Source organism: Carlito syrichta, unplaced genomic scaffold (assembly GCF_000164805.1).
Source record: "Carlito syrichta isolate Samal-C Ts95f unplaced genomic scaffold, Tarsius_syrichta-2.0.1 Scaffold296312, whole genome shotgun sequence".
Classification (NCBI taxonomy): domain Eukaryota; kingdom Metazoa; phylum Chordata; class Mammalia; order Primates; family Tarsiidae; genus Carlito; species Carlito syrichta.
This window is the reverse complement of record NW_007240408.1, coordinates 122,583-147,043: the sequence shown is the minus strand read 5'-3', so window position 1 is coordinate 147,043 and position 24,461 is coordinate 122,583. Positions and strand designations below refer to the sequence as shown.

At 39.0% G+C, this 24,461-nt stretch overlaps 1 protein-coding gene across 1 annotated transcript in view; it reads right to left on the bottom strand.

The window, feature by feature from the left end:
- ZMYM6 (zinc finger MYM-type containing 6) overlaps positions 1-24,461 on the bottom strand; it is a 52,555-nt gene that overhangs the window by 25,106 nt on the left and 2,988 nt on the right. The window contains exons 3-11 of the mRNA XM_008054542.1: positions 13,882-13,966; positions 12,631-12,880; positions 8,282-8,456; positions 7,986-8,177; positions 5,931-6,081; positions 5,375-5,490; positions 3,659-3,934; positions 3,352-3,502; positions 2,256-2,428 (exon numbers count right to left, since the gene is read on the bottom strand). Of these exons, the coding sequence (XP_008052733.1) occupies positions 2,256-2,428; positions 3,352-3,502; positions 3,659-3,934; positions 5,375-5,490; positions 5,931-6,081; positions 7,986-8,177; positions 8,282-8,456; positions 12,631-12,880; positions 13,882-13,966 (1,569 nt within the window). The remainder of the gene's footprint in view (positions 1-2,255; positions 2,429-3,351; positions 3,503-3,658; positions 3,935-5,374; positions 5,491-5,930; positions 6,082-7,985; positions 8,178-8,281; positions 8,457-12,630; positions 12,881-13,881; positions 13,967-24,461) is intronic.

The following is a 24,461-nucleotide window of genomic DNA, read 5'->3' as shown; positions in this document are numbered from 1 at the left end:
TTGTTTTTTTTTTTTTTAGTTGGAGTCTCACTCTGTCACCCAGGCTGGAGTGCAGTGGCACGCTCATGGCTACTACAGTCCTGGCCCACTGGGCTCAGGCAATCCTGCCTCAGCCTTCCAAGTAGCTGGAACCACAGGCATGTGCCACCACGCCTGGCTGATTTTTTTATTAATTCTAGAGATGAGGTCCCTCCATGTTGCTCAGGCTGGTCTCAAACCCCTTAGCTCAGGCAATCGTCTCATCTTTGCCACCCCATGTCTAGCTACCTTTTTTTTTTTTTAAACAGGGTCTCACTCAGTCACCCAAGTTGGAATGCAGTGATGCAATCCTGGCTTCTTGTGTTCAAGTGATCCTTCTACTTCAGCCTCCCAAGTGTGAGGGACTACAGGTGCCTGTCACCACACCCAGCAGATATTTTGTGTTTTTTTGTAGAAACAAGGTCTCACTATGTTGCCCAGGTTGATCTCGAACTCCTAGGCTCAAGTGATTCTTCCACCTTGGTCTCCCAAAGTGCTAGGATTACAGGTGTGAACCATTGCACCCAGCCAGGGTGTACTTTTAAAAGAATTAAGTTGCAGCTTATGACAGCTAATGGAATACGGACTTTGGAGTGATAAAAACTTTATTCGTTCAACAAATATCTAATTAGACATCTTTTGTCTTAAGCACTATGATTTGCCCTGGGTACATAATGATGAAAATGGTATTACCCTCTCCCTCAAGAAAATTTTATTTTGGAGGTGAGGTAGACAAATGAACAGTAATTTCACTATAGTGTGATAGATGCTGTCTAGCTGTCACCTACCTGCTTTCACAAAGGCACGTTGCTTAACCTCCCTGGACCTTGCTCCTTTTCCTTATTTATAAATTAGTAACAATATACCTACCTCTTGGGACTATGGTGAGGATTAAAAAACACTTGTAGAACACCAGACATGTATTAGTGGTCCAATTTATTGTAGCTATTGTTGGTAGCTACAATAAATTGAAAAAGGTTATTCTGGCTGAGCACAGTGCCTCACACCTGTAATCCCAGCACTTTGGGAGGCCAGGGCAAGAGGATCACTTAAGCTCAGAAGTTTGAGACCAGCCTGGGTAACCCAGCAAGACCTTATCTCAAAAAAAAAAAAAAAAAGTAACTTTATAAAAACCAAGGTGGGTAAGGTTGTCAGTCATTGTCATTTGACCTATGAAATGAGAACAAAGTCTGGCTTCGAATTCCTCAGAGTAACCTGAATGAGAGCCACTTAAGGCAACATTATCTGCAGTTCTAACTGGAAAGAACTCAAAGATACAAATAAGGTCAACGTGCCTTATAAGAAGGCAAAAATAAAAGGAACATACAACAAAGTGTCCAGAAATCCCACACTCTACCTCAAAGATTTCATGTTTATAACCAACCAAATTTTGCTACAGTAGTCCATAATTTTTACTCAGTTCTAAACATGACATTTTTCTTAACTCATTCGCTATCGCTGACATGAATTTACATCATTCCAAATTACATTGCTGGTTGCCACTGATGTGAATTTACGTCATTCCAAATTCTGTCCCTGGTTGCCACTGACGTGAATTTACATCTTTGCAAATTCTGTTTCTGAATGCTGCAACATTGTCATATATATGTGTTATTATATTTTGCTTGAAAATGAATAGTGAGGCAAGGGGAAAGTTAATTAAGATAATTATCTGATATCAATTGCACAATGTTGATTTACGTAGTTGCTAAAAATCATAAGTTGGTCATTATTTTGTTGTGATTAGTGTTGTACACTTGTATTTTGATATTTCAGGGTTTTCATACTTCAATATTAAAAATAATTTATCATAATTACAGAAAATGAAGAAATATATGCTGACGAGATATCCAAGGTCGAAAGTGATCCAGTCTACCTATTAGTGATAGTGAGACAGATAGTGATGTAATGATGCACTATAAATGAATATATATTTGGTTTATAATCTGAATAAAAATACAAAGTACAGAATGCTAGTTAGAGTGGTATCTGAGGCAAATACTGGATATATCTGAAACTTTCAGCTGTATTGTGAAAAAGGTGAAAATTTAGAAAAGACCACTTCACTTGTGCTTAAAGACAGAAGTTTGCAGCAACCAGCTTCAGATTTTTTTATTTTCACCCACTCTCAGTATTAGGAAAGTGAAAAATTTGTCGACTGTGAATGCATTAACATAATTTAAATAGAAAATAATTTGCACTAACTTCAGAGCACCAAAAAAGCATATTACATTTACCTGATAAAACAGAACTGTAAATTTAGACATGCAATCTTCACAACAAAACTCTTCTAACTTGCCCTCCAATCGATTTTCTATCAAATTTGGGGATGTCTGTGAACAATAGCTGCACATCTTACAGTAGTTTCCCCATCGTTCTCCAAAGTCACGGGCAGAGAGGAATTTGCAAACTGAAAACCAGAAGAGATGAAAGGAAAAAAACATCAAATTTACGTTAACTTAAACGAGGTACAGTGAGTTTCTACGGTCTTTCTTCTTTGTCTCTAGGTTAAAGAATAAGTCTCTATGTTCACAAATCAAACTCATATCACCTTTTAAATATACTCTAAATATCAGGCCATCTATATTAAGAAACATCAGAGTGTAAAAGTTTCTTACCAAGAAACAGTGATTGTTTAAGCTCCCCCTTTACAAAGGGGTACAAAAACAAAAAGATGTCTCATGTCATAGCTAAACTTTGTTTTGTTTTGTTTTTTCAATAGCTTTACGGGTACAAGTGGTTTTGGGTTACATGGATGAACTGAGTGTTTAGTCTACCGGACACCTGAGTAGTGTACATTGTACCCAATAGATAATTTTTTCATCCCTCATCCCCTTCCCCTACCATCTCGTAAGTCTCCACTATCCATTATATCACTCTGCATAGCTAAATTTAAGAAGAGATTTTCTGTTAATATCACCAAACTAATTATTTTGAAAGTTCTTCTTTATGGAGATTATTACAGCATTCAAAAAGATAGACTTAAAGTGAATTAAGCATAAACGCAATATAAAAAGCCTCTAATATACTAAGACCAAAAATACTAGAAAATTAAATACGAATTAATTGCCCAACTCATCAAGAATTATTTCATAACTATGGCCATTGCGAGACCATCACTGCCATTGCCTTACTAGACTCTGGTGTGGTCATGTGCTCTTTGAGCTATGGCTATCACCACGTTTCCTGGCTTTGGAACCCTTCCCTACTTTGGGGAGGTGAATCTCCTCTTTCTTTCTCTCTCTCTAGTTTACTTTTTAAATAAACTTATATTTTCTAATCTTAAAAAAAAGCTACATGCTCTGAGGATAAAAATTGAACTCTTTTCTTTACCTTCACTACAGAATGGCTTATCAACCCCTGAGAATCGCACAGTCTCCTTTATAATCTTCTGCAGTTTACAGTAGTCACACATTGCCATTACTTTATTTTTCTTTTTGTAATCATCAGAGCAAGTCTTGCCACAAAACAGAAACATTTTGCCCTGTAAAGAATAACAGTCATTATGATCTAACTGAACAATTAAGAAAACTTTTTCCTTCTCATTTCAAAGCAAACTGAGTAGTTATCAAAGGTGAAAAGACAAAAGTGCTTCTACTGGATTAGTTTATATTCAATCTGTTTCATGATCTCTCTTTACCTTGTAGAAAAGAAGTTCTGGTTTTGTGGCAAACAGATGGTTACAGTGCTGGCACTTGAGTTTAACAACTGTATGGGTTAAAGCAACTTGCTGGGATTTTTCAGCAAGAGACTGGAGACTGGCTGCAGCAGAACCACTGATGGTGCTGGGGACAATGGCAGAGGTGTTAACTCCTCCTGCTGACACGGCTGACCTGGAGGGTGGGCTTACAACCACTTGGCCCTGAGACAGGGGCACTGCTGAAGAGTTTGTTCCTTTTGGCTTGTTAAATACATTCTGAACAAATACAAATAAGGCAAAGATTTATCAACTGAGAAATAATATAACTTGGCAATTTTAATTTCCTCATTTTAATAAATAAGTCCCCTATAAACATTTTTTTTTTTTTTTTTTTGAGTTGGAGTCTCACTCCATCGCCCAGACTGGAGTGCAGTGGCCACTCCCGGCCACCGCAGCCTTGACCTGCTGGGCTCCTTCCGCCTCAGCCTTCCAAGTAGCTGGAAGTACAGGTGCGCGCTACCACGCCTGGCTAATTTTTTATTTATTGTAGAGATGAGGTCTTGCCAAGTTGCCCAGGCAGGTCTCGAACCCGCGGGCTCAGGCAATTCACTCACTTCAGCCTCCCAAAGCGCAGGATTACAGGCTGAGTCACCGAGCCTGGATAACATTTTTTTAAAACTTTGTATCCCACAGAAAGAGTTTAAATGGCCTACTTCCAGAATAGACATACAACATTAAATGGTCAAGGACTCAAATTCAGGCTTTCCAGACAAATACCTCTAGCCTATGCCTCTAATAAATTAGAGCAGTTCTCTTCTTTCCCCTGCACTCCCATCACCAAACCGTTCCTGACGGCTATTAAGACATAGTGGCAACCAGTAGTCTTTTTCTCCTTGATGCCAGGGATGGTCCATCAGGTTATCTTCCCACCTAGGGGAGATCACTAAACTCTACTCTTTCTGTGTGTACTGCAGAGAATGAGGAGAAAATGGGACAAGCAGATGCTTAAAATTTCATGCCAGGAGTCATTAGGTATCTGACCCAGAATGAGAAGAAGGGACACATGATCCCATCAAGCTACCATTCTTCACCATACCACCTACCTAAACCATATCCTAGCTTCCATTCTTTTGAAAGAGAGAGAGCCCAGAGAGAAAAGGAATAGATGGAATACAATTTAGGCAAGGATCCTGAATAAGTAAGAAAATGTTGAGGTCCAACATCTGGGCTCAAACATTTTCTAGAAATGACCTTCAGGACCCAGGTTGAAAAGAATTGCTTTATTGTTTGGGGTTGTTTTATTTATTTATTTATTTAATAAAGTCTCACTCTGTCCACCCACGCTGGAGTGCAGCAGCTCACCACAGCCTGGACTTCCTTCCGCCTCAGCCTCCCCAGTAGCTGGGACTCAGCCTCCCCAGTAGCCTCCCAGGTATGCGTCACCACACCTAGCTAATTTTTTAAAATTTTTTGTAGACATGAGGTCTCACTATGTTACCTAAGCTTATCCTGAATTCCTGGGATCAAGTAATTCTCCCGCCTCAGCCTCCCAAAGTGCTGGAATTACAGGAGTGAGCTACTACACCCAGCGAGAATTGTTTTTGTTTTTAACTTAAAATTTAAACTTTCCTAAGTATAGAGCTTCAGCAGTCAACATTTTACCACAGATCAATGCCTAGGAGAACTGCAGAAATGAGGTACTCTCTTAGTTCATACCTGAAAAGCCACCACACAATTAGAGCTGCAGAAGCTGTGTATAGCTCCATTTGACATGGCTAGATGATACTGAGGTATTGCTGAAGTTTTACAACTATGACACGAGACCTGGACACCTTGGTGACAAAAAATAAAAACCAATGAATAAGTTATACAAATGAATAAATGATCCAAAAATTAATTAGGAGAATAAAAAAAGAAAAAACCAAATAATATAGAAAAACAAAACCCAAAGAACTTTACAAAAATCTATAATTCCAATCAACCTACTTATATAACTCATATATACGTCCCACTTACTCAAAAACTAAGTTGAAGTTATAAGCTTTTTCTTTCTTCTCACATATGAAACTATAATAATACTGTATATACTACAACCAAGAACATCAATGAAAAACTATTTTCATGTAAAAATCATTTCTTTAAAAAGTAAATCGATCTTGGGTCTTTATTTAACCAGTAGATAAAATTTAGTTTGTAACAAAATGAAAGAAAAGCAGTTACATTCTTCTCCAGTAGTTATTAAACCTATAAATTTATCAAATTTAAGCATTACCTGAAGAAGTAACAGTCTTAACTCTGTAAGCAGATAAGCAATTAATAGAGCAGAAAAGCTCTGTTTTTCCTGAGTCATTCGTAGTCTCAATCATCTCAGCTGAGGGCCTCACTGATTTCCCCAGGGCATATGGAGGAGTTTGGGCTGAATTCTATTAAAATAAAATAACATTTAGAGACCTAGTACAAGCATACATATGTACATATTGTTCAAAAAACAAAAAAGAAAAGCAACCTACAACCACTGCCTTTGGGTGAAATATTTGAGCATGATAATGAGACGACACTATTGAGATGTAGGAAAATAAGTTCTTCCAGACAATAAAATAGAAACTGAAAAAAATTAGTAACTACTCAGATAATTTAGCCAAATAAAACATGTTACAAGTAAAGAATTAGATATTCATTACATGCTTTTTCATCACCAATAACCAGTTAATCCATGAACCAAAAAGCCATCCTCAGTACAGACATGAACATCAATCTAGAAGAGTCCACCACCTTTAAGGTCACTTAACTTGTGAGACTCTAGCAAGAGAGATAAATGATATTTAATGTATATTAGGAGATCCTACAGAGCTGTTTTTCAAGCTGAGCTTCATAATAAAATATGCCTGTAAGTTTACTCATGTTTTAAGAAATAATGATAATAATGGCTATTGTTCACATAACCAATATTGTTATTTTTTTGAGTCAGAGTCTCACTCTGTCACCTAGGCTAGAGTGAAGTGGCATACTCACAGCCACCGCAGACTTTATCTGCTGGGCTCAGGCAATCCTTTCACCTCAGCCTTCCAAGCAGCTGGAACTACAGGCACGCGCTACCACGCCTGGCTTATTTTTTCACTTATTGTAGAGATGAGGTCTTACCAAATTGCCCAGGCTGGTCTCGAACCCCTGAGCTCAGGCAATCCTCTCACCTCCGCCTCCCAAAGTGCTGAGATTACAGGCTTGAGCCACCGCACCCAATCAATAACCAATATTATTACTTACTGAATGTTTACCATGAGCCAGGTCCCATGCTAAGCAATTTATAAATACTGTATCATAGAATCCTCTCAACATACTGAAGTGCTTTAAGGAAGTACATTAACAAAAAGTTTAAATTAACTTTAATTATATTAACAGATAAGCAGAAGAAATAGGAAATCAAACTCATTTCATCAGACTTCAACATTCAGGCTCCTAACCACTATACTATGCTGTCATTGACACACTAAAGGTCTCTCAGAGAAATATAAACTGTGAAGTTTCACTACACAATCTTCCTAGTCAAAGAGGAGCATAATTTATGCAGTTACAATAGACAGAGAACAATACTAGTAACAAAATTAGAAATGGAAGTGATTTTTGGGTCATATATAAAATAACATGGATTCTTCTCCTGTGAATATAGTAACCAGATTACCAAAGTACCAAGTCTTAAAAAAGAGATACTTGTCAACGATGAATGACCATTACCAACTGCTCAAGGAAGTAACAATTTTGCTAACCAAAAAAAGGTTTAATTATCATTTACATACTTTTTAAGAAAATTAACTTTTTAAAACTACAAACCAATTAGTAATTACACTGGCACAAAGCGATATATTTAGTAACAAGCCTAATCCATTATTCATTGCAATAAATAAAATTACCCAAAGTGTTCTTACAGAATAATGTTGTCCAAATAACTACAATTCATTCCAAGACAAATTTTAAAGTGAAAAAGATATGCTTCATTTAGATTCACTGATTTTAGCATCTGAATTCTTGCTCATGGTTTATTTACAATACGGAATTTTCTTCACTATCAATGCATCACAAAATATTTCATGCTCACAGCAAATCTTGAAATTGCATTTATAAATTGTTAGCCACAAAGGGAACCTTGAAAAGGGACTCAGTACACCTATATCATTTCACCATCATATCAGAATCTATCCATTTGCCTGGAGGAAAAAATCACACACCACGATGAAATTAATGAGAAGAGTTCACTCATTTTATACTTATCCCTGTACAGTCAAATCAAAACGAGACAGCCCAACAACATGCAACAGACTAATATTCATACCTGCTTGTATGCCGTGACACTTGTTGAACTAAAAACCTTCTGAGATTGGCAAGGACCAGAGCTACTATAGCAATAGCTCCCACAGTTCTCACAACAGTTCATGGTGAGGTTGTTAGTAGAGTGAAATTTTGAAAAACAGGCATCACTACAAAGACCATGTACCACATTTTGATATTTAACTTCAAATCGAATCTAGGAAATAAACACACAAACACACGTACAAAGTAAGCAGAACCAGTTTTAAAAATCTCTCTGGTTGCTGAGCAGAATCCCAAGAAAGGTAAAATGTAACTTACATCAGCATTCTTCTGACACATACTGCACTTAGTTGAAATGCTATTGGTATATATGGTAACAACAGGTTTTTTCTTTAGCTCATAAGAAGAGAGGCATGATTGGCTGCAGAAATCTTTGCTAAGAGAGGAATTTTCAAATCGGGTTGTGATCACATCCTTTGGATTTAAAATGTCTCTAAAAATAAATAACAAAGACAAAATGAAATGTGTTCTTCACAACTGTAACTTATTCCTCTTTGTGATCTAAAACAACATTTACGGCCGGGCTCGGTGGCTCAGCCTGTAATCCCAGCACTTTGGGAAGCTGAGGCGAGTGGATTGCCTGAGCCCGGGTTCGAGACCCGCCTGGATTTATGTATCGTCTCTACAATAAATCAAAAACTAGCTGGGTGTGGTAGCGCACACCTGTAGTTCCGGCTACTTGGAAGGCTGAGGCGGAAAGATCACCAGAGCCCAGCAGATCGAGGCTGCGGTGGCCGGGAGCGTGCCACTGCACTCCAGTCTGGGCGATAGAGTGAGACTCCAACTCAAAAAAATAAAAATAAAAAATAAAACAACATTTACTACAGGCAGCTACTGTATGGTAGAAAAAGGCCCTAGATTAAGGCATCTGCAAATCTGGGTTTCATAATAAGTTATGTTACTAATCAGCATTACGATCTCAATTTCCTCATGGATAAAATAGGGTTAATAACACCTAATTCATAAATGTGTTGCAAGAATTATATTTAAAATATAATATATATTTATATTTAAAATATATACATTTAAAATATAGATGCTCATAGCAAAAACATTGAAGCTTTCGGCTTCAACCAAGTTTCATCCAATAGGACGAGATTCAGTGGCCATCCCACAACTCTAGACAAGTAACTTGGTTCTTTTTTTTTTTTTCTTTTTAAGTGGGAGCTTCACTCTGTTGCCCAAGCTGGAGTGCAATGGAATGCAGTGGCACGATCACAGCAGCCTCGACCTGGGCTCACTCAGCCTCTCCAGCAGCTGGGACTACAGGTGCATACTACAACACACAGCTAATTTTTAAAATTTTTTGTAGAGTCCAGGTCTTACTATATATAGCCAGGCTGGTCTCAAACTCCTGGGTTCAAGTCATTCTCCCACCTAAGCCTCCCAAAGTGCTGGGATTACAGATGTGAACCACTGCACCTGGCCACTTGGTTATCTTACTAGCCAGCAGCTGCCAAGAGTAGAAATAGGAATGAAAAATGAAATTTTTAAAAATTAAAAATGCAAGATTTTGGAAAACAGATGAGCTACCAAAGATTAAGATAAAAAATAAGCATGATATATAAAATTTAGCTATAACTGAAAAGATCAAAGAAACATGACAAAGAGCTGTTATGGCTTTGTTATCTGAGAAGAGATGGAAACAAGAATGAGATAGGAAGAATACAAATAACTGAATGACTCTGGAAGATTCCTAGAGCCAATTTGTAAGAGTTAATTATTGCAATAAGCACTAACAGCAATACCAGAGTAAAAGAGAAGCCAAATATTGCCATTCTTCTGACAATTATAAAAACTGAAGGAAATAAATATTAATTACAAACACTAGTGTGGACCACAAAGTAAAGAATAATAATGGTAATAATATTATATACTACAGTATGTTGAGTAACTACTATGTGCCAGTCATTATTCTCTTTACTCAAATTATCCAATTTAACTATCACAAAAACACTATGAGGTAAGTATTGTTATAATTGCCATTTTACAGATGAGAAGACTAAATCAGTGGTTGAATGGCTTGTTGAAGTCATTCTGCTAGTAAGCAGTAAGGCTGTAATACAAATCCAGGCCATCTGATTCTACAGTCCATGGGGTTAATCATTCCACCATCCTGCCTCTCATCTTGTACCTTTATTACACAAGACTGTTCCATGGTAAACCATGAAATAAAAACAATTATTTTAATCTTCTAAAACTCACTTAACCTTAAAAACATGAAAATGAATCATGGAAACGAAGTGAACATGTTTATACACACATGTATTAATTTTGAAAAGTGATTTTTCCACTAAAAACAAAGCAGTATGACCAGGGACAGTGGCTCTCACCTATAATCTCAACACTTTGGGAGGCTGAGGTGAGAGGACTGCCTGAGCCCAGAAGTTTGAGATCAGCCTAAGTAACATAGAGAGAATTTACCTCTACAAAAACCAAAAAAAAATTAGCCAGGTGGTGTGGTGGTGTGTACCTATAGTCTCAGTTACTCAGGAGGCTGAAGCAAAAATATCATCGGAACCCAAGGTTTGAGGCTGAAATAAGCCATGATTGTGCCACTGCACTCCAGCTTGGGTGACAAAGACCTTGATCCAAAAATAAAAACTTTTTTTAATAAGAGTGGCAGCACTATGGTACGTCACTGACAAGGGTGACTACTTTTAAGCAAACAATATGCATCTGGATGTATCAGCTGGGTTGTGTTATTTAAAATTTAATTTATTTTATTTTGATATTTGATATGTTGAAGCAGTATCTAAAATAGAAAATGAAATACACTCTTGCAGATGGGTTTCATGTGAATGACATAAAGTGTTAAAGTAAGGTATTAGAAGAGCATTTTACAACGAAACTAATTTTGAGTACTTAAATAACACATTTACAATTTTATTTATTTACTTATTTATTTTTAGTCAGAGTCTCACTCTGCTGCCCATGCTGGAGTGCAGTGGCATGCTCACAGCCACCACAACCTCAACTTGCTGGGCTCAGGTAATCCTTCTGCTTCAGCCTTCCAAGTAGCTGGAACTACAGGTGCATGTCACCATGACCAGCCAATTAATTAATTATTTGTTTATCTGTTTGTTTATTTTAGAGACAAGTCTTGCCAAGTTGCCCAGGCTCATCTCGAACCCCTGGGCTTAGGAAATCCTCTCACCTCTGCCTCCCAAAGTGCTGGGATCATAGATGTGTGAGTCACTGCACGCAGCTCTTAATTTTTAACAAATAATTTTATCTAACTGTATCTTTTTTTTTTTTGAGTCGGGGTCTCACTCTGTCACCCAGGCTGGAGTGCAGTGGCATACTCACAGCTCAGTACAGCTCTGACCTCCTGAGCTCCACCTCAACCTCCTGTATTATACAGCTGGGACTACAGGCGCATGCCACCACACCCGACTAATTTTTAAAAATTTTTTGTAGAGACAAGCCCTCACTATGTTGCCCAGGTTTGTCTCAAAATCCTGAGCTCAAGCAACCCTCCTGCCTGGGCCTCCCAAAGTGCTGAGATTACAGGTGTAAGCCACTATGCCCACCCCTCTCTCTTTCTTAGTTGGAAATTTCCATTTTAGCAGGATCCACTTCTAGGTACTTGAGATCAACAAGCCAAGCAGATAAACTGTCACAGATGTCCAAAGACAAAACAGGGGCTATAAATATTAATTATACATAATATTAATCATAAATAGTAATATATGATTATATAAATCATATTATTAATAATAACAGGATTCCATTTAAGCCCTTGCTATGTGCTAGACCATGTGATAACACTGTCTCATTAAAATCCTAGAAAACAGTTATTATTTACTGATGAGAAACTGAGGCTTAGAAAAATTAAATATCTAGCCCAAGATCACAGAGATAATTAAGTGACAGAGCCACAATCTGAAATCCTGCTCTTAACTTTTTTTGCTGTTAGTGACTACTGACAATACACTGTATTCCTGGAATTAGACTACCACAGAAATAGGCAAAACAGGCCAAATCCTTCAAATATACTAAGGCAGAGAAAGGTTTATGTGACTTTTTCTCTGTTTTTTTCCTCTCTCTGCATCTAAGTATTATTTATTATTGTCAAGCAACAATGACTCCAATAATAGTTCACAAGGACATTAGAAATACTATTTTTAACCATTTAGAGTTTTTACCTTCCTTTTTTTTTTCTAATTTTTTTATTTTAAAATGGTGGGGTACAACTCAGGAAGAGTTTTAACTTCTAAAGAATTAAATAACTTTTGTATACTATTAAGAATAGTACTACTTCAGTCTATACTTAACTTTCAAGATAACTGTTAAATAATTTTAAACAGTTGTTGTCTGCAATTACAGGATACATGAGTATTCCTACAATTCCCACAAATGGTTTGTTATTTCTTACCACAGTAAAATTTAAACTGAAAGAGATACAAAACTGGTTTAGGCAATACTTCTAACATCAAGTCACTTATCTAATGTTGCAAAACTTTAGAATTTGCAAATTCCTCTACTAACTAAAACGCGATTTCCACAGTTACATGTTAAAGAGATTTAAAGTAGTAATAGCATGTTTGAACTAAACTACAGATATGCTCAATAAAGTAAGCAGGGATGTTTTAAGAATTTTATACTTCAAGCAGTTTGTGCAGGTTTTCTTGGGAGGAGGTGGTAGGCAGACAGGTGCAGAATATCCAGTGATGCATCGTGTGGAACAGTAGAGCTGAGTAGATCCTGTCTTATGATATGCAGTTTGCCCCTTATAAAGCATTTTTTTACAACCAGAACAAAAAACCTGAAGAGCTACGGCTGGAACTGAAGGAAGCAATATATTTGGGACAGGTGATGCAAGAGAAAGCTGGAAGCCTGGGGTCAACTGTTGGGCTATCAAAACAAAACAAGATGAAAAAATGTTTTAGTATCAATATTAATGCATATACAGTTTCTCTTTTTCAGGACAAATTCCCTGTCTTGAAATCCAACACTAACGAAACAATAAGCACTCCAAAATAGGAGTTTCCAATATTTTTTTACTATGACTCATAATAAGAAATATATTTAACATCATAACCCAGCTCTCACATACATATATTTGTGTGTATAATTTAATTACTATAACCAAGTTTTGTGACGCAATACAGCGTCTTACTACATTTTCTTATCACACTCCAATATAATTCTTACTGTATCTCTTTTACAAATATAATTTTATTGCATTTTAGATTTAAGAGGTACAAGTACCTATTTGTAACATGGATATATTGTGCAGTGATGGTGACTGGACTTCAGGTGACCCATTCTCCAGATAATGAACATCATATTCAACCAGTAATTTCTGAACCCTAACCTCCTCCCTGCCTCCCCACTTTTTCTCACTTTTTAGTGTTCCCAGTGTCTACTACTTCAATTTCTGTGGCTCTGTTTCATTTTTCAAAATGCTAGTCAAGACTCGCCACCTACAGTTTGAAAAACACAGTTCTGCCGGGCTCGGTGGCTCAGCCTATAATCCTGCACCTTTAGGAGGCTGAGGTGAGTGGATTGCCTGAGCCCGTGGGTTCGAGACCCACCTGGGCAACTTGGCGAGACCTCATCTATACAATAAATCAAAAAATTAGCCGGGCGTGGTAGCGCGTGCCTGTAGTTCTGGCTACTCGGAAGACTGAGGCGGAAGGATTGCCGAAGGCCAGTGGGTCAAGACTGCGGTGGCCGGGAGCGTGCCACTGCCCTCCAGCCTGGGCGACAGAGTGAGACTCCAACTCAAAAAAAAAAAAAAAAAAGAAAAGCACAGTTCTAAAGGAAAAGACATATACAAAGAGGTGCCTTCGACTTCACTGGTCAGAATAAACATATTAATTGTAATTAACTTATACAGTCCCATTTCTTACCAAGAGGACTGTCATTGACCGAAAATACAGCACTTATTTTCAATGCATTTTCTTGAGTTTTTGGTTGTTGGGCACATCCATATTCCTTGTTAAAAAACAAGAGAGAGAAAGAGAAATATGAATACAGTATACCTAAGTAAACCAGAAATTCAAGCAACAAATGATTCTATCATATTTATCTCTTACACATTATAATCAGAATCACATTCACAAATACCACAAAAGTCAAAATTTACAAGTTATTAGGCTACATTTAATCTTCATAAAGATAATCTTTCAGAATTAGAGAATCTTTTACTACGGTTTTATCTACTTTTCAAATGTAATCTTGATATATGAGAGTAATCCATAGCTATTCCATGCTGAGCACTACCTGTGTTTTAGGCTGTGTTTAAAAGGGAGTGATATATGAAATTAAATCTGAATGATTTAGGATTTGGACCCCAATTAATAATTTTAACCAATAAACTTACAAGTTGTGTTTTCTGTTAATGGTAAAAAAAGTACAAGAGTTTCACTACAACCTGATCATTATATATAAAATCATCACAACCAAAATCTTATTTGTTCTTTTTTTTTTTTTTGAGTTGGAGTCTCACTCGGTCGCCCAAACTGGAGTGCAGTGGCCGCTCCCGGCCACCGCAGCCTCGCCTGCTGGGCTCCGGCAACCCTTCCTCCACAGCCTTCCAAGTAGCCGGAATTACAGGCATGCGCAACCATGCCTGGCTGATTTTTTTTTTTTATTTATTGTAGAGATGAGGTCTCACTGCCCAGGCGGGTCTCGAACCCACGGGCTCAGACAATCCACTCACCTCAGCTTCCCAAAAGTGCGGGATTACAGGCTGAGCCACTGAGCCCGGCTTATTTGTTCTTAATACAATCTTTAATATGCTTCAAAATAAAATGTAATCATGTAACATACATACATACATACATATATATATATTTTTTTTTTTTTTTTTTTTTTTGAGTAGGAGTCTCACTGCCCCCCAGTCTGGAGTACAGTGGCATGCTCACAGCCACCATAGCCTCTACCTGCTGGGCTCAGATGACTCTTCTGCCTCAGTCTTCCAAGTAGTTGAAACCACAGGTGTGTGCCACCCCATCCAGCTCATTTTTTTGTTGTTGTTTATTGTAGAGACAAGGTCTCACCAAGTTGCCCAGGCTGGTCTTGAACCCCTGCGCTCAGGCAGTCCTCTCGCCTGAGCCTCCCAAAGTGCTGGGATAATAGGTTTAAGCCACCTCGTCTGGCATAACATTTTTTTTTTTTAATGTAAATACCTATCTAGAAAAGGGCTGCCCTTTATCCTGAGTTCACAACCATCTTTTTTTCTGGGAGGAGGGGGTATTTCAAAACAGAAAGTTTAAAAAAACAGTCTTACTTTTCTGAAAAATGATGATAATAAACAGCAGTTGTGTTTTTAATCTCTTTACAAGTAGCAAAACTATGTCAGCTCCCAAAGTTACTTCAGAATTTCTTTAGATATTAATGTCAAAGACTAGAAACCACTGCATTAACTCACCACTGCATTAACTCACCACTGCATTAATCCCCATGATGTATATTACAGTACCAAAAGAGGTGCTGTTTATAAAATAGAAACTATTATATTTTCTTTAGAGATAAGAAAAGTGAAGCTTATAGGTGTTCAGCCACTTGCCCAAGGTCACAAACCTAAGTGCACAAATGGGAATCTAACCAAGGTCTCTCTATTCTAAAACCCATGCTATCACCTTTATAAATGTGCAAAATAAGAATTACAAAATAATTATTACAATGAATTCAAACCTTAACCCTCAACTGAAAGTTCCCCTGTTGTAGTCTCCCCCATCTCCTTTCTCTCAGTACCTACCATAATACATTACTTCATATTTATTTGAATGATATTTGATTAATGCCTAACACCCCTCTCCCCGCCTCCATACACACTAGACTGAAAGAACCATGTGCACTATGGACAGGACCATATTTTTTTTCACTTGTGTACACTCAGTGCCCAGCACAGTCAACATAACACAACAGAGAAGACTTTGAGTTCAAGTTCTAACAGCAGATAGAAACAGATGTTATCTTGGCACCTAAACAAGTTATTAATTTTTCTTAGTTTCAATTTCCTTATCTGTAAAATAAAGATAACATTACCTAGCCCATAGTGCCATTGCGGGGAAGAAACCAGGGGGAGGTAAATGATTTAATACAAATAAAGTATGTATCTTACAACTAACCAAAAGCACACTATGCATGCAAAAATGCTAGCCCTGGCTGGGCACGGTGCCTCAAGCCTGTAATCCCAGCACTTTGGGAGGACGAGGCGAGAGGATTGCTTGATCTCAGGGGTTCATGACCAGCCTGGGCAACTTTGTGAGACCTCATCTCTACAACAAATTTTTTAAAAAGCTGGGCATGGTAGCACATGCCTGTAGTTCCAGCTACTTGGAAGACTGAAGCGGAAGGATCGCCTGAGCCCAGCAAAAATGCTAGTTTTTTTGTTTGTTTGTTTAAGTAGGAGTCTCACTCTGTTGTCCAAGCTGGAGTGCATTGGCACGCTCACGGCTGCCGCAGCCTCAACCTGCTAGACTCAGGCAATCCTTCCACCTCAGCCTTCCAAGTCGTTGGGACCACAGATGTGTACCACCATGCCCAGCTAATTTTTTGATATATAGTAGAGATGAGGTCTCATCAAGTTGCCTGGGCTGGTCTCGAACCCCTGGACTCAGAATCCCTTCACCTCCACCTCCTAAAATTCTGGGATTATAGGTGTGAGTCACCATGCCCTGCTAAACACTAGCTCTTATACTTATTATTAGATTCTTTTTTGTTGTTTTTGTTTGAGTTGGAGTCTCACTCTGTTGCCTAGGCTGGAGTACAGTGGCACACTCACGGCTACTGCAGCCTCAGTCTTCTGGGCTTAGGTGATCCTTCCACCTCAGCCTTCCAAGTAGGTGGAACTACAGGGACATGCCACTACACCTGGCTAATTTTTTGAGTTATTGTATAGACGAGGTCCTGCCAAGTTGCCCAGGCTGGTCTCAGACCCCTGGGCTCAGGCAATCTCTCACCTCAGCCTCCCAAAGTGCTCGGATTACAGGTGAGATCCACCGTGTCCGGCTATTATTAGATTCTTAATTATGACATATAAATAAATACTTGTTGAATGAATAAACCTGAATCCATTCAATCCAAAGAGAATATTCTTAAACTTTACTCTATATTTAAATAACAATATTTACTTATTGACACTTGTAAAAAATAAGAAAAAATTAAAAGCACTATATACACCTTCAAAATACCCAAATGACTGTTGAAGATACAACTAAAAATTACTTTGCCTTATCATTAACTCAATTTCTAATACTTTTCATATACTCTTGTTATATTTCCCTGATTGGTTTATTTTACTTCACAAAGTAACTATTCTAAACCTTCATAGCTCACAAGTTCCAACACCACATATTTCCTGCTCACTGATGTTTCAATTTCACCAAATTAAAAGAAGCAACTAAGTAAAAACTCAGAAGTTCATCTTGACTGCTCCCTTCACCATACCTACAAATTATTTATTTCTTATTTTATTTTAGTCAGAGTCTCACTCTGTTACCCAGGCTGCAGTGCAGTGGCACGGCCACGGCCACTGAAGCCTCCACCTGCTAGGCTCAAGTGATCCTTCCAAAGCTTCAGCCTTCCAAGTAGCTGGGACTACAGGCTAATTTTTTTGATTTATTGTAGAGATGAGGTCTCACCATACTGCCCAGACAGGTCTCAAACTCCAGACTCAGGCAATCCTTTGGCCTCAGCTTCCAAAAGTGCTGGGATTACAGGCATGAGCCACTGCACCCAACCATACCTATAAATTAACCAGCAAACTGTCCTTCTTAGTCACAGTTAAAATAGTGCTTGTGTTCTGGATCCCTTTCCCTCTCCCTTCTTTTAGCACTCCATCCTATCTTTCTATATTTTCAGCCTCTCTCTACCTCCATTCCCCTCAGCTTGTAATGAATCTGTTTCTTTAGGAACTATTTCCTTCCCCTTCTTCCCTTTACAACCAAACTTAGAGAAAAAATACGAGTCTGACACTTAATTCACGAACTTGCCACAGTGCACTTATGTTGGCAGCACTGTACAAACAACTTGGTATGGTTTCATAACCTTGGTGTATCAGTGTCTCACAGCTGTGTTTATGTCGATGTGTAGCGGTGTCTTGCTGAGTGGCATTCACTATTGTTGTTGTGTGTTTTTCTATGCCGTTGCGAGAATGTCAGAGCTTGAATGACAGCAACAAACATTATTTTTCTTGTTAAACTTGGCAAAAGTATAAGTGAAATCAGAGACATGTTAGTCCAGGTCTATGGGGATAATGCCATGAAGAGAACGGCGTGTACAAATTAAATGTCTTTCTGAGGAGGGAGAAAGTATTACTGATGAAGAGGGGTCAGGATGACCAGTAATGAGAAGAACTGACAAAAACATTGCAAAAATTTGTCAAATTGTGCATCAAAATTGTCAGCTGACTGTGAGAAGCATAGCAGATCAAATATATATCAACAGAGAAACAGAAAAATCTTAACTGCAAATCTTGACATGAGAAAGGCGTGTGCAAAAATAGTCCCAAAGGATCTCTTGCATCATGACAATGCACCAGCTACTCAACACTATGTGTGAGGAAGTTTTTTTTTTTTTTTTGAGTCGGAGTCTCACTCTGTCATCCAGGCTGGAGTGCGGTGGCATGCTCACAGGCACCGCAGCCTTGACCTGCTGGGCTCATGCAATCCTTCCACCTCAGCCTTCCAAGTAGCTGGAACTACAGGCACACGCCACCATGCCTGGCTAATTTTTTTTAATTGTAGAGACGAGGTCTCACCAAGTCGCCCAGGCTGGTCTCGAACCCCTGGACTTAGACAATCCTCTTGCCTTGGCCTCCCAAAGTGCCTAAGCCACCAAGCCGAGCCATAAGGGAGTTTTTAACCAGCAAACAAATAACTGTCTTGGAACACTCTCCCTACTCACCTGATCTGGTCCTCAATGACTTCTGACTTTACCCTAAGATAAAGGAAATATTGAAAGGAAGACATTTTGATGACATTCAGGACATCAAAGTTAATATGACAGCTCTGATGGCCATTCCAGAAAAGTTCCAAAATTGCTTTGATGGATAGATGCTGGCATTGATGTATAGCCTCCCAAAGGGAGTACTTCAAAGGTGACCATCATGATATTCAGCAATGAGGTATGTAGCACTTTTTCTAGGATGAGTTCATGAACTTAATTGTCACACCTCGTACATACTTCATTCTTTCTCTACATCTTCATTTTGATTCCCTCCTGAACTCAATGCAATCAAGCTAATATTTCAGCCAAAACTGTTTTAAAATAATCTAATCCTAATCCAATTAATACTCTTAGGCTTTATTTTACTTGGCCTCCCAGATACATACAACGCTGCAAATGATTCTACTATCTTTTAGTTTTGTTACTTAAATTCATTACTACTTCTTGCTAACTGCAATAGACTGAAATATGTCTGTGTCTCCTCAAAATTCCTATGCTGAAAACCTAATACCTAAATTGTGATGAATTTGGAGGTGGGGCCTTTGGAGGTAATTAAGTCATGAAGTTGGCTCCTCAGGAATGGCATAAATGCCCTTATAAGAAGAGGCAATTGAGCTAGCTTGCTCTTTTTTCCACCATGTAAGTCTACAACAAAAGGTTAGCAGTCTGCAACTGGGAAGAAGGCCCTCATCAAAACCCAAACATGTTGACACTCTGATCTCAGATTTGCAACCTCCAAAACGATGAGAAATAAATATTTGTTGGTTTTTTGGGTTTTTGGGGGGTTTTTTTGAGTCAGCCTTACTTTGTTGCCCAGGCTGGAGGGCAGTAGCATGCTCATGGCCATGGCAGCCTCGACCTGCTGGGCTCAGGCAATCGTTCCACCTCAGCCTTTCAAGAAGCTGGAACTACAGGTGTGCGCCACCACACCCGGCTAATTTTTGTTTTACTGTAGAGATGAGGTCTTGCCAAGTTGTCCAGGTTGGTCTTGAACCTGCGGGCTCAGGCAATCCTCTCATCTCCGCCTCACAAAGTGCTGGGATTATAGGCGTGAGCCATCATACCCAGCCTTGTGTCTATTGTTTATAAGTCACTCAGTCTATGGTAATTTGCTGCAGCAACCAAAATGACTAAGACACTAAGACAGTATCTTCACTGATCTTCTTATATTCACCCTTATTCAATGGCATCAGAACCTTCTAGAGGTCCTGTTAAAACATAGATTGTGGGCAACCCCCTGGGTCCCCTCCCAATGTGGAAGCTTTTCTGTCCTCTCAATAAATCCTGCTCTCTCTCTCAAAAAAAAAAAAAAAAAAAAAAAAAGCCATAGATCGTTAGGCTCCAGCTCCAGAGTTTTTTAATCCATAGGAGAGAACATACATTTCTAACAAGTTTCCAGGCAATACTGAGACTGTTGGTTAGGGCCCTGAATTAACCCAATTCCCAGCTTTCTACTCTGAACTCTATTCTTTCTACTCTTGTTTCTTAAACAATCTCATCCCCATTAATGGCTTCAGTTATCACCTATATAGGGTTGCCAGATATAGCAAATAAAAATACAAAACACTCAGCTAAATTTGACTTCTGGATAAACCACAAATATTTGTTAGAATAAAAATATTCCAAGTATTGCATGCAACATACTTATATTAAAAATTACCACTGCTTAATAGTCAAATTGAACCTGGCATCCTATATTTTATCTGGGCACCCTACACCTCCAAGTAAAGTACCAGATCCATGTGTGCAAATACTTCTAGCGCAAACTACCATTTGAATGTCCCATAAGACCCTTAAACACAATAGATCCCAAATTACACTATTACTTTCCCAAAAATCCTGTTTCAGCCCCTCAGTAAATGGTATCATCATAAACCCAGAAACCTGTAAGTATTCCTAGACTCCTCTTTGACCCTCATATGCAATCTGTTTGATCAATCCTATCTAAACATTTTAAAATCTATTATCTTCTCCCACTTTATTGTTGTACTCAACTGCTCAATACACTACATTCTCTCACCCCCACATGACTAGAACCCTTAATCAGTTGCTTTTTCTCAATTAAAACCTGCCTTGTGAAACCTTCCTCTCCGTCCCAGACAGATTTAGGGTTCCTTCCCCTACGCTCCCAATGCACCTTACACAATTTTACAGAAATAACATAACACTGTGATTTTGTATCTACAGAGAGGTGGCACAAAGCAACAGAAAGAATGAGAGTTTAAAGGCAGTTTAAATGAAGTTCCTATTCTATCTCTGATGCTTCCTAGCTCTGATGCTTCCTTTGAGTCTGGATAAGTTACTTAATCTCTCCATGTCTCACTTCCCTCTTTTGTGAAATAGGGTAAGGATACTCCCCTGGTACCTCTGTAGGGTTTAAATGAGAATGCATAAGACTTGCTTAGTGTAGCTTCTGACAAAGTGCAGTCACTCAACAAATACTCTGTCTCGTTCCCATACTTTTCCCTCCATTATACTATCAATTACCTTGAAAGCAGAGGCCTTAGCTCTTCATCTCTGTATCTTATGTGTAAAATGAGAAGAAAAACAGTACTTACCTAAGGGTTTCATATGTAAACTGCTTAAAACAGTTTTCGAGCCTGGGCACTGTGGCTCAGACCTGTAATCCTAGCACCGTGGGAAGCCAAGGTAAAAGCATTGCTTGACTCTGGGAGTTCGAGACCAGACTAGGAAACAGTGAGACTTTGTCTCTACAAAAAAAATCAAAAAATTAACAGCCATGATTGTGGCACATGTAGATCCTACTACATAAGAGGATGAGGCAAAAGAATCACCTGAGCCCAGGAAGTCTAGGCTGCAGTGAGCTGTGAAAGTGCCACTGCCCTCCAGACTAGGACACAGAGTGAGACACCAACTCAAAAAAACAAACAAAAAAAGTTTTCAAGTGTTATGGATTATAGCAAGCAGAAAAAAAAACTCACTGACTAGGCAGGGCATGGTGGCTCAGCCTGTAATCCCCACACTTTGGGAGGCAGAGGCGAGAGGACTGCCTGATTCTAGGGGTTCTAGACCAGCCTGGGCAACTTGGTGAGACCTGGTCTCTACAGTAAATCACAAAAACTAGCCGGCCGTGGTGGTGTGCGTCTATAGCTCCAGCTACTTGGAAGGTTGAGGTGGAAGAATCGCCTGAACCCAGCAGGTCGAGGCTGTGAGCCATGAGTATGCCACTGCATTTCAGCCTGGGTGACAAAGAGTGAGACTCCAACTCAAAAAAAAAAAACTCACTGACTGAATGAATGAGTATTCAACTATAACTAAATAAACTTTTAGAAAATATTAAACATCTTTTGCTTGTCTCTTATTTTCCAAGATTCAAAAGAAATTCATCAATGTAACATGGAAAATAGCACATGCAATTTGTTCAATTGGCTTTTCTATCAAAATCCACACCCTCAATCATGAAAAATATAGCCTATTCATCTGTAAGCTTTAATTTAAGCCAAAGAGAACTGGGTGGTCCCTATCCACTTAGGGAGATTTCCATTATCACAATTTTTATATTCAGAAAGAACCACTAACTTACAGCACAGTATTTGTTAAGTTTACATATTACAGGCAAGGTATAAAGAAAGAAATATTGCTGGGTACAGTGGCTCAAGCCTGTAACCCCGGCACTTTGGGAGGCGAAGGCAAGAGGATTGCCTGAATCCAGGGGTTCGAGACCAGCCTGGGTGACTTGTGAGACCTCGTCTCTACAATAAATAAAAAAATTAGCTTGGTATAGTGGCACGCGCCTGTAGTCCCAGCTACTTGGAAGGCTAAGGCAGAAGGATCGCCTGAGCCCAGCAAGCCGAGGCTGCAGTGGCCATGAGCATGCCACTGCACTCCAGCCTGGGCAACAGAGTGAGACTCCAACTCAAAAAAAAAAGAAAGAAAGAAATATTAAATCTGGAATAAAAACAAACTGGTTTATATCCCAGTTTTACCACAGGATGTTGGTGACATCACATTCCTTCAGGATCAGTTTCCTTATCTGTGAAAGAAAGACCCTTTTATTCTAATAATTGAGCATGCACTGTGCTAGGAACTGGAGATTCAGGTCAAATAAGACCAATCTCTGGCTTCAGAGAAACTGCAGTCTAGAGTGTGAATGTGGAGGGGAGGGGGCAAAGGGAAGGAATAGTAGGATTAGTATGATCAATATGAAAACAAAATTCATTGACCTGTAGATGCCATAATAAAAGGAATGTGAACAATACTATATAGATGCATACACACACACACACACACACACACAAAAGAGAATGGCTAATTCTACCTGTGAATAACAGACAATTAAAGTATACCTTAAAAGAGGGGAGGCTAGGCGCGGTGGCTCAAGCCCATAATCCTAGCACTGTGGGAGACCTAGGCAAAAGGATTGCCTGGGCTCAGGGGTTCGTGACCAGCCTGGAAAACTTGGTGAGACCGCATCTCTACAATAAATCAAAACATAAACCAGGCGTGGTAGTTCCAGCTACTTGGAAGGCTGAGGCAGAAAGAGTGCCTGAGCCCAGGAAGAGCGCCTGAGGCAGAAAGAGCGCCTGAGACTCTGACTCAAAAAAAAAAGAAAATCTGTGCCAGCCTACCAAGCTTAATTCAATTCTTTCACAGGCAGAAGAAATGGTATGTGCAAAGACAAGGAAATAAAACTCAACAGATATAACTTTGAGTGAACTGCAAATAGTTTGTAGGAGCATAGATTAGAAAAGGTGGGAAGAATGAATGCTGACACTGAAGAGGGAAACAAAGGCCTAAGCATGGATAGTTTGGATGTCACACTTAAAAAATGTATGCTTTAGCACACAGGAGGACACAGGATCTTTAAAGGAAGTAATAGCATCATATCTATAAAGAGCATAACGGCATCACTATACAGTGTTTTGATGGGGTATGTAACTGAAGAAAGGAGAATAAGTAGGAAACTGTCATAAAAATCCACATAAAAAATAATGAAATAGGAGGGAAAGTGAAGGGACAGATTCAAAAAATATTTAAAAGGTAGAACCCACAAAACTTGGTAAACAAATGGTTACTTTGGCACAGAAAGAGAAAAATTTACCATCCATGGGGAAAATAAGCACCATGGATGCCACCATCCCCTACCCACATCCTGTAGACATTAGCTCAGAATCCTTCTTATTAGCCCAGCACTCTAAGAAGGCATGGAGTTCATGAGTGAAACAGAACCTATCAACATCCCTGTCCTGGAATGACACTTGCCTATGAGAAGATATGAAAAATAAAATATTGGTGGCTCACGCCTATAATCCCAGCACTTTGAGAGGCCAAGGTGAGTACTGCCTGAACCCAAGGATTTGAGACCAGCCTGGGCAATTTGGCGAGACCTCATCTCTACATTAAATCAAGAAAAATTAGCCAGGCATGGTGGCACATGCCTGTAGTCCCAGCTACTCGGAAGACTCGGAAGACTGAGGTGGAAGGATTGCCTGAGCCCAGCAGGTCAAGGCTGCAGAGTGTGCCAGTGCCCTCCAGCCTGGGCAACAGAGTGAGATTCCAACTCAAAAAAAAA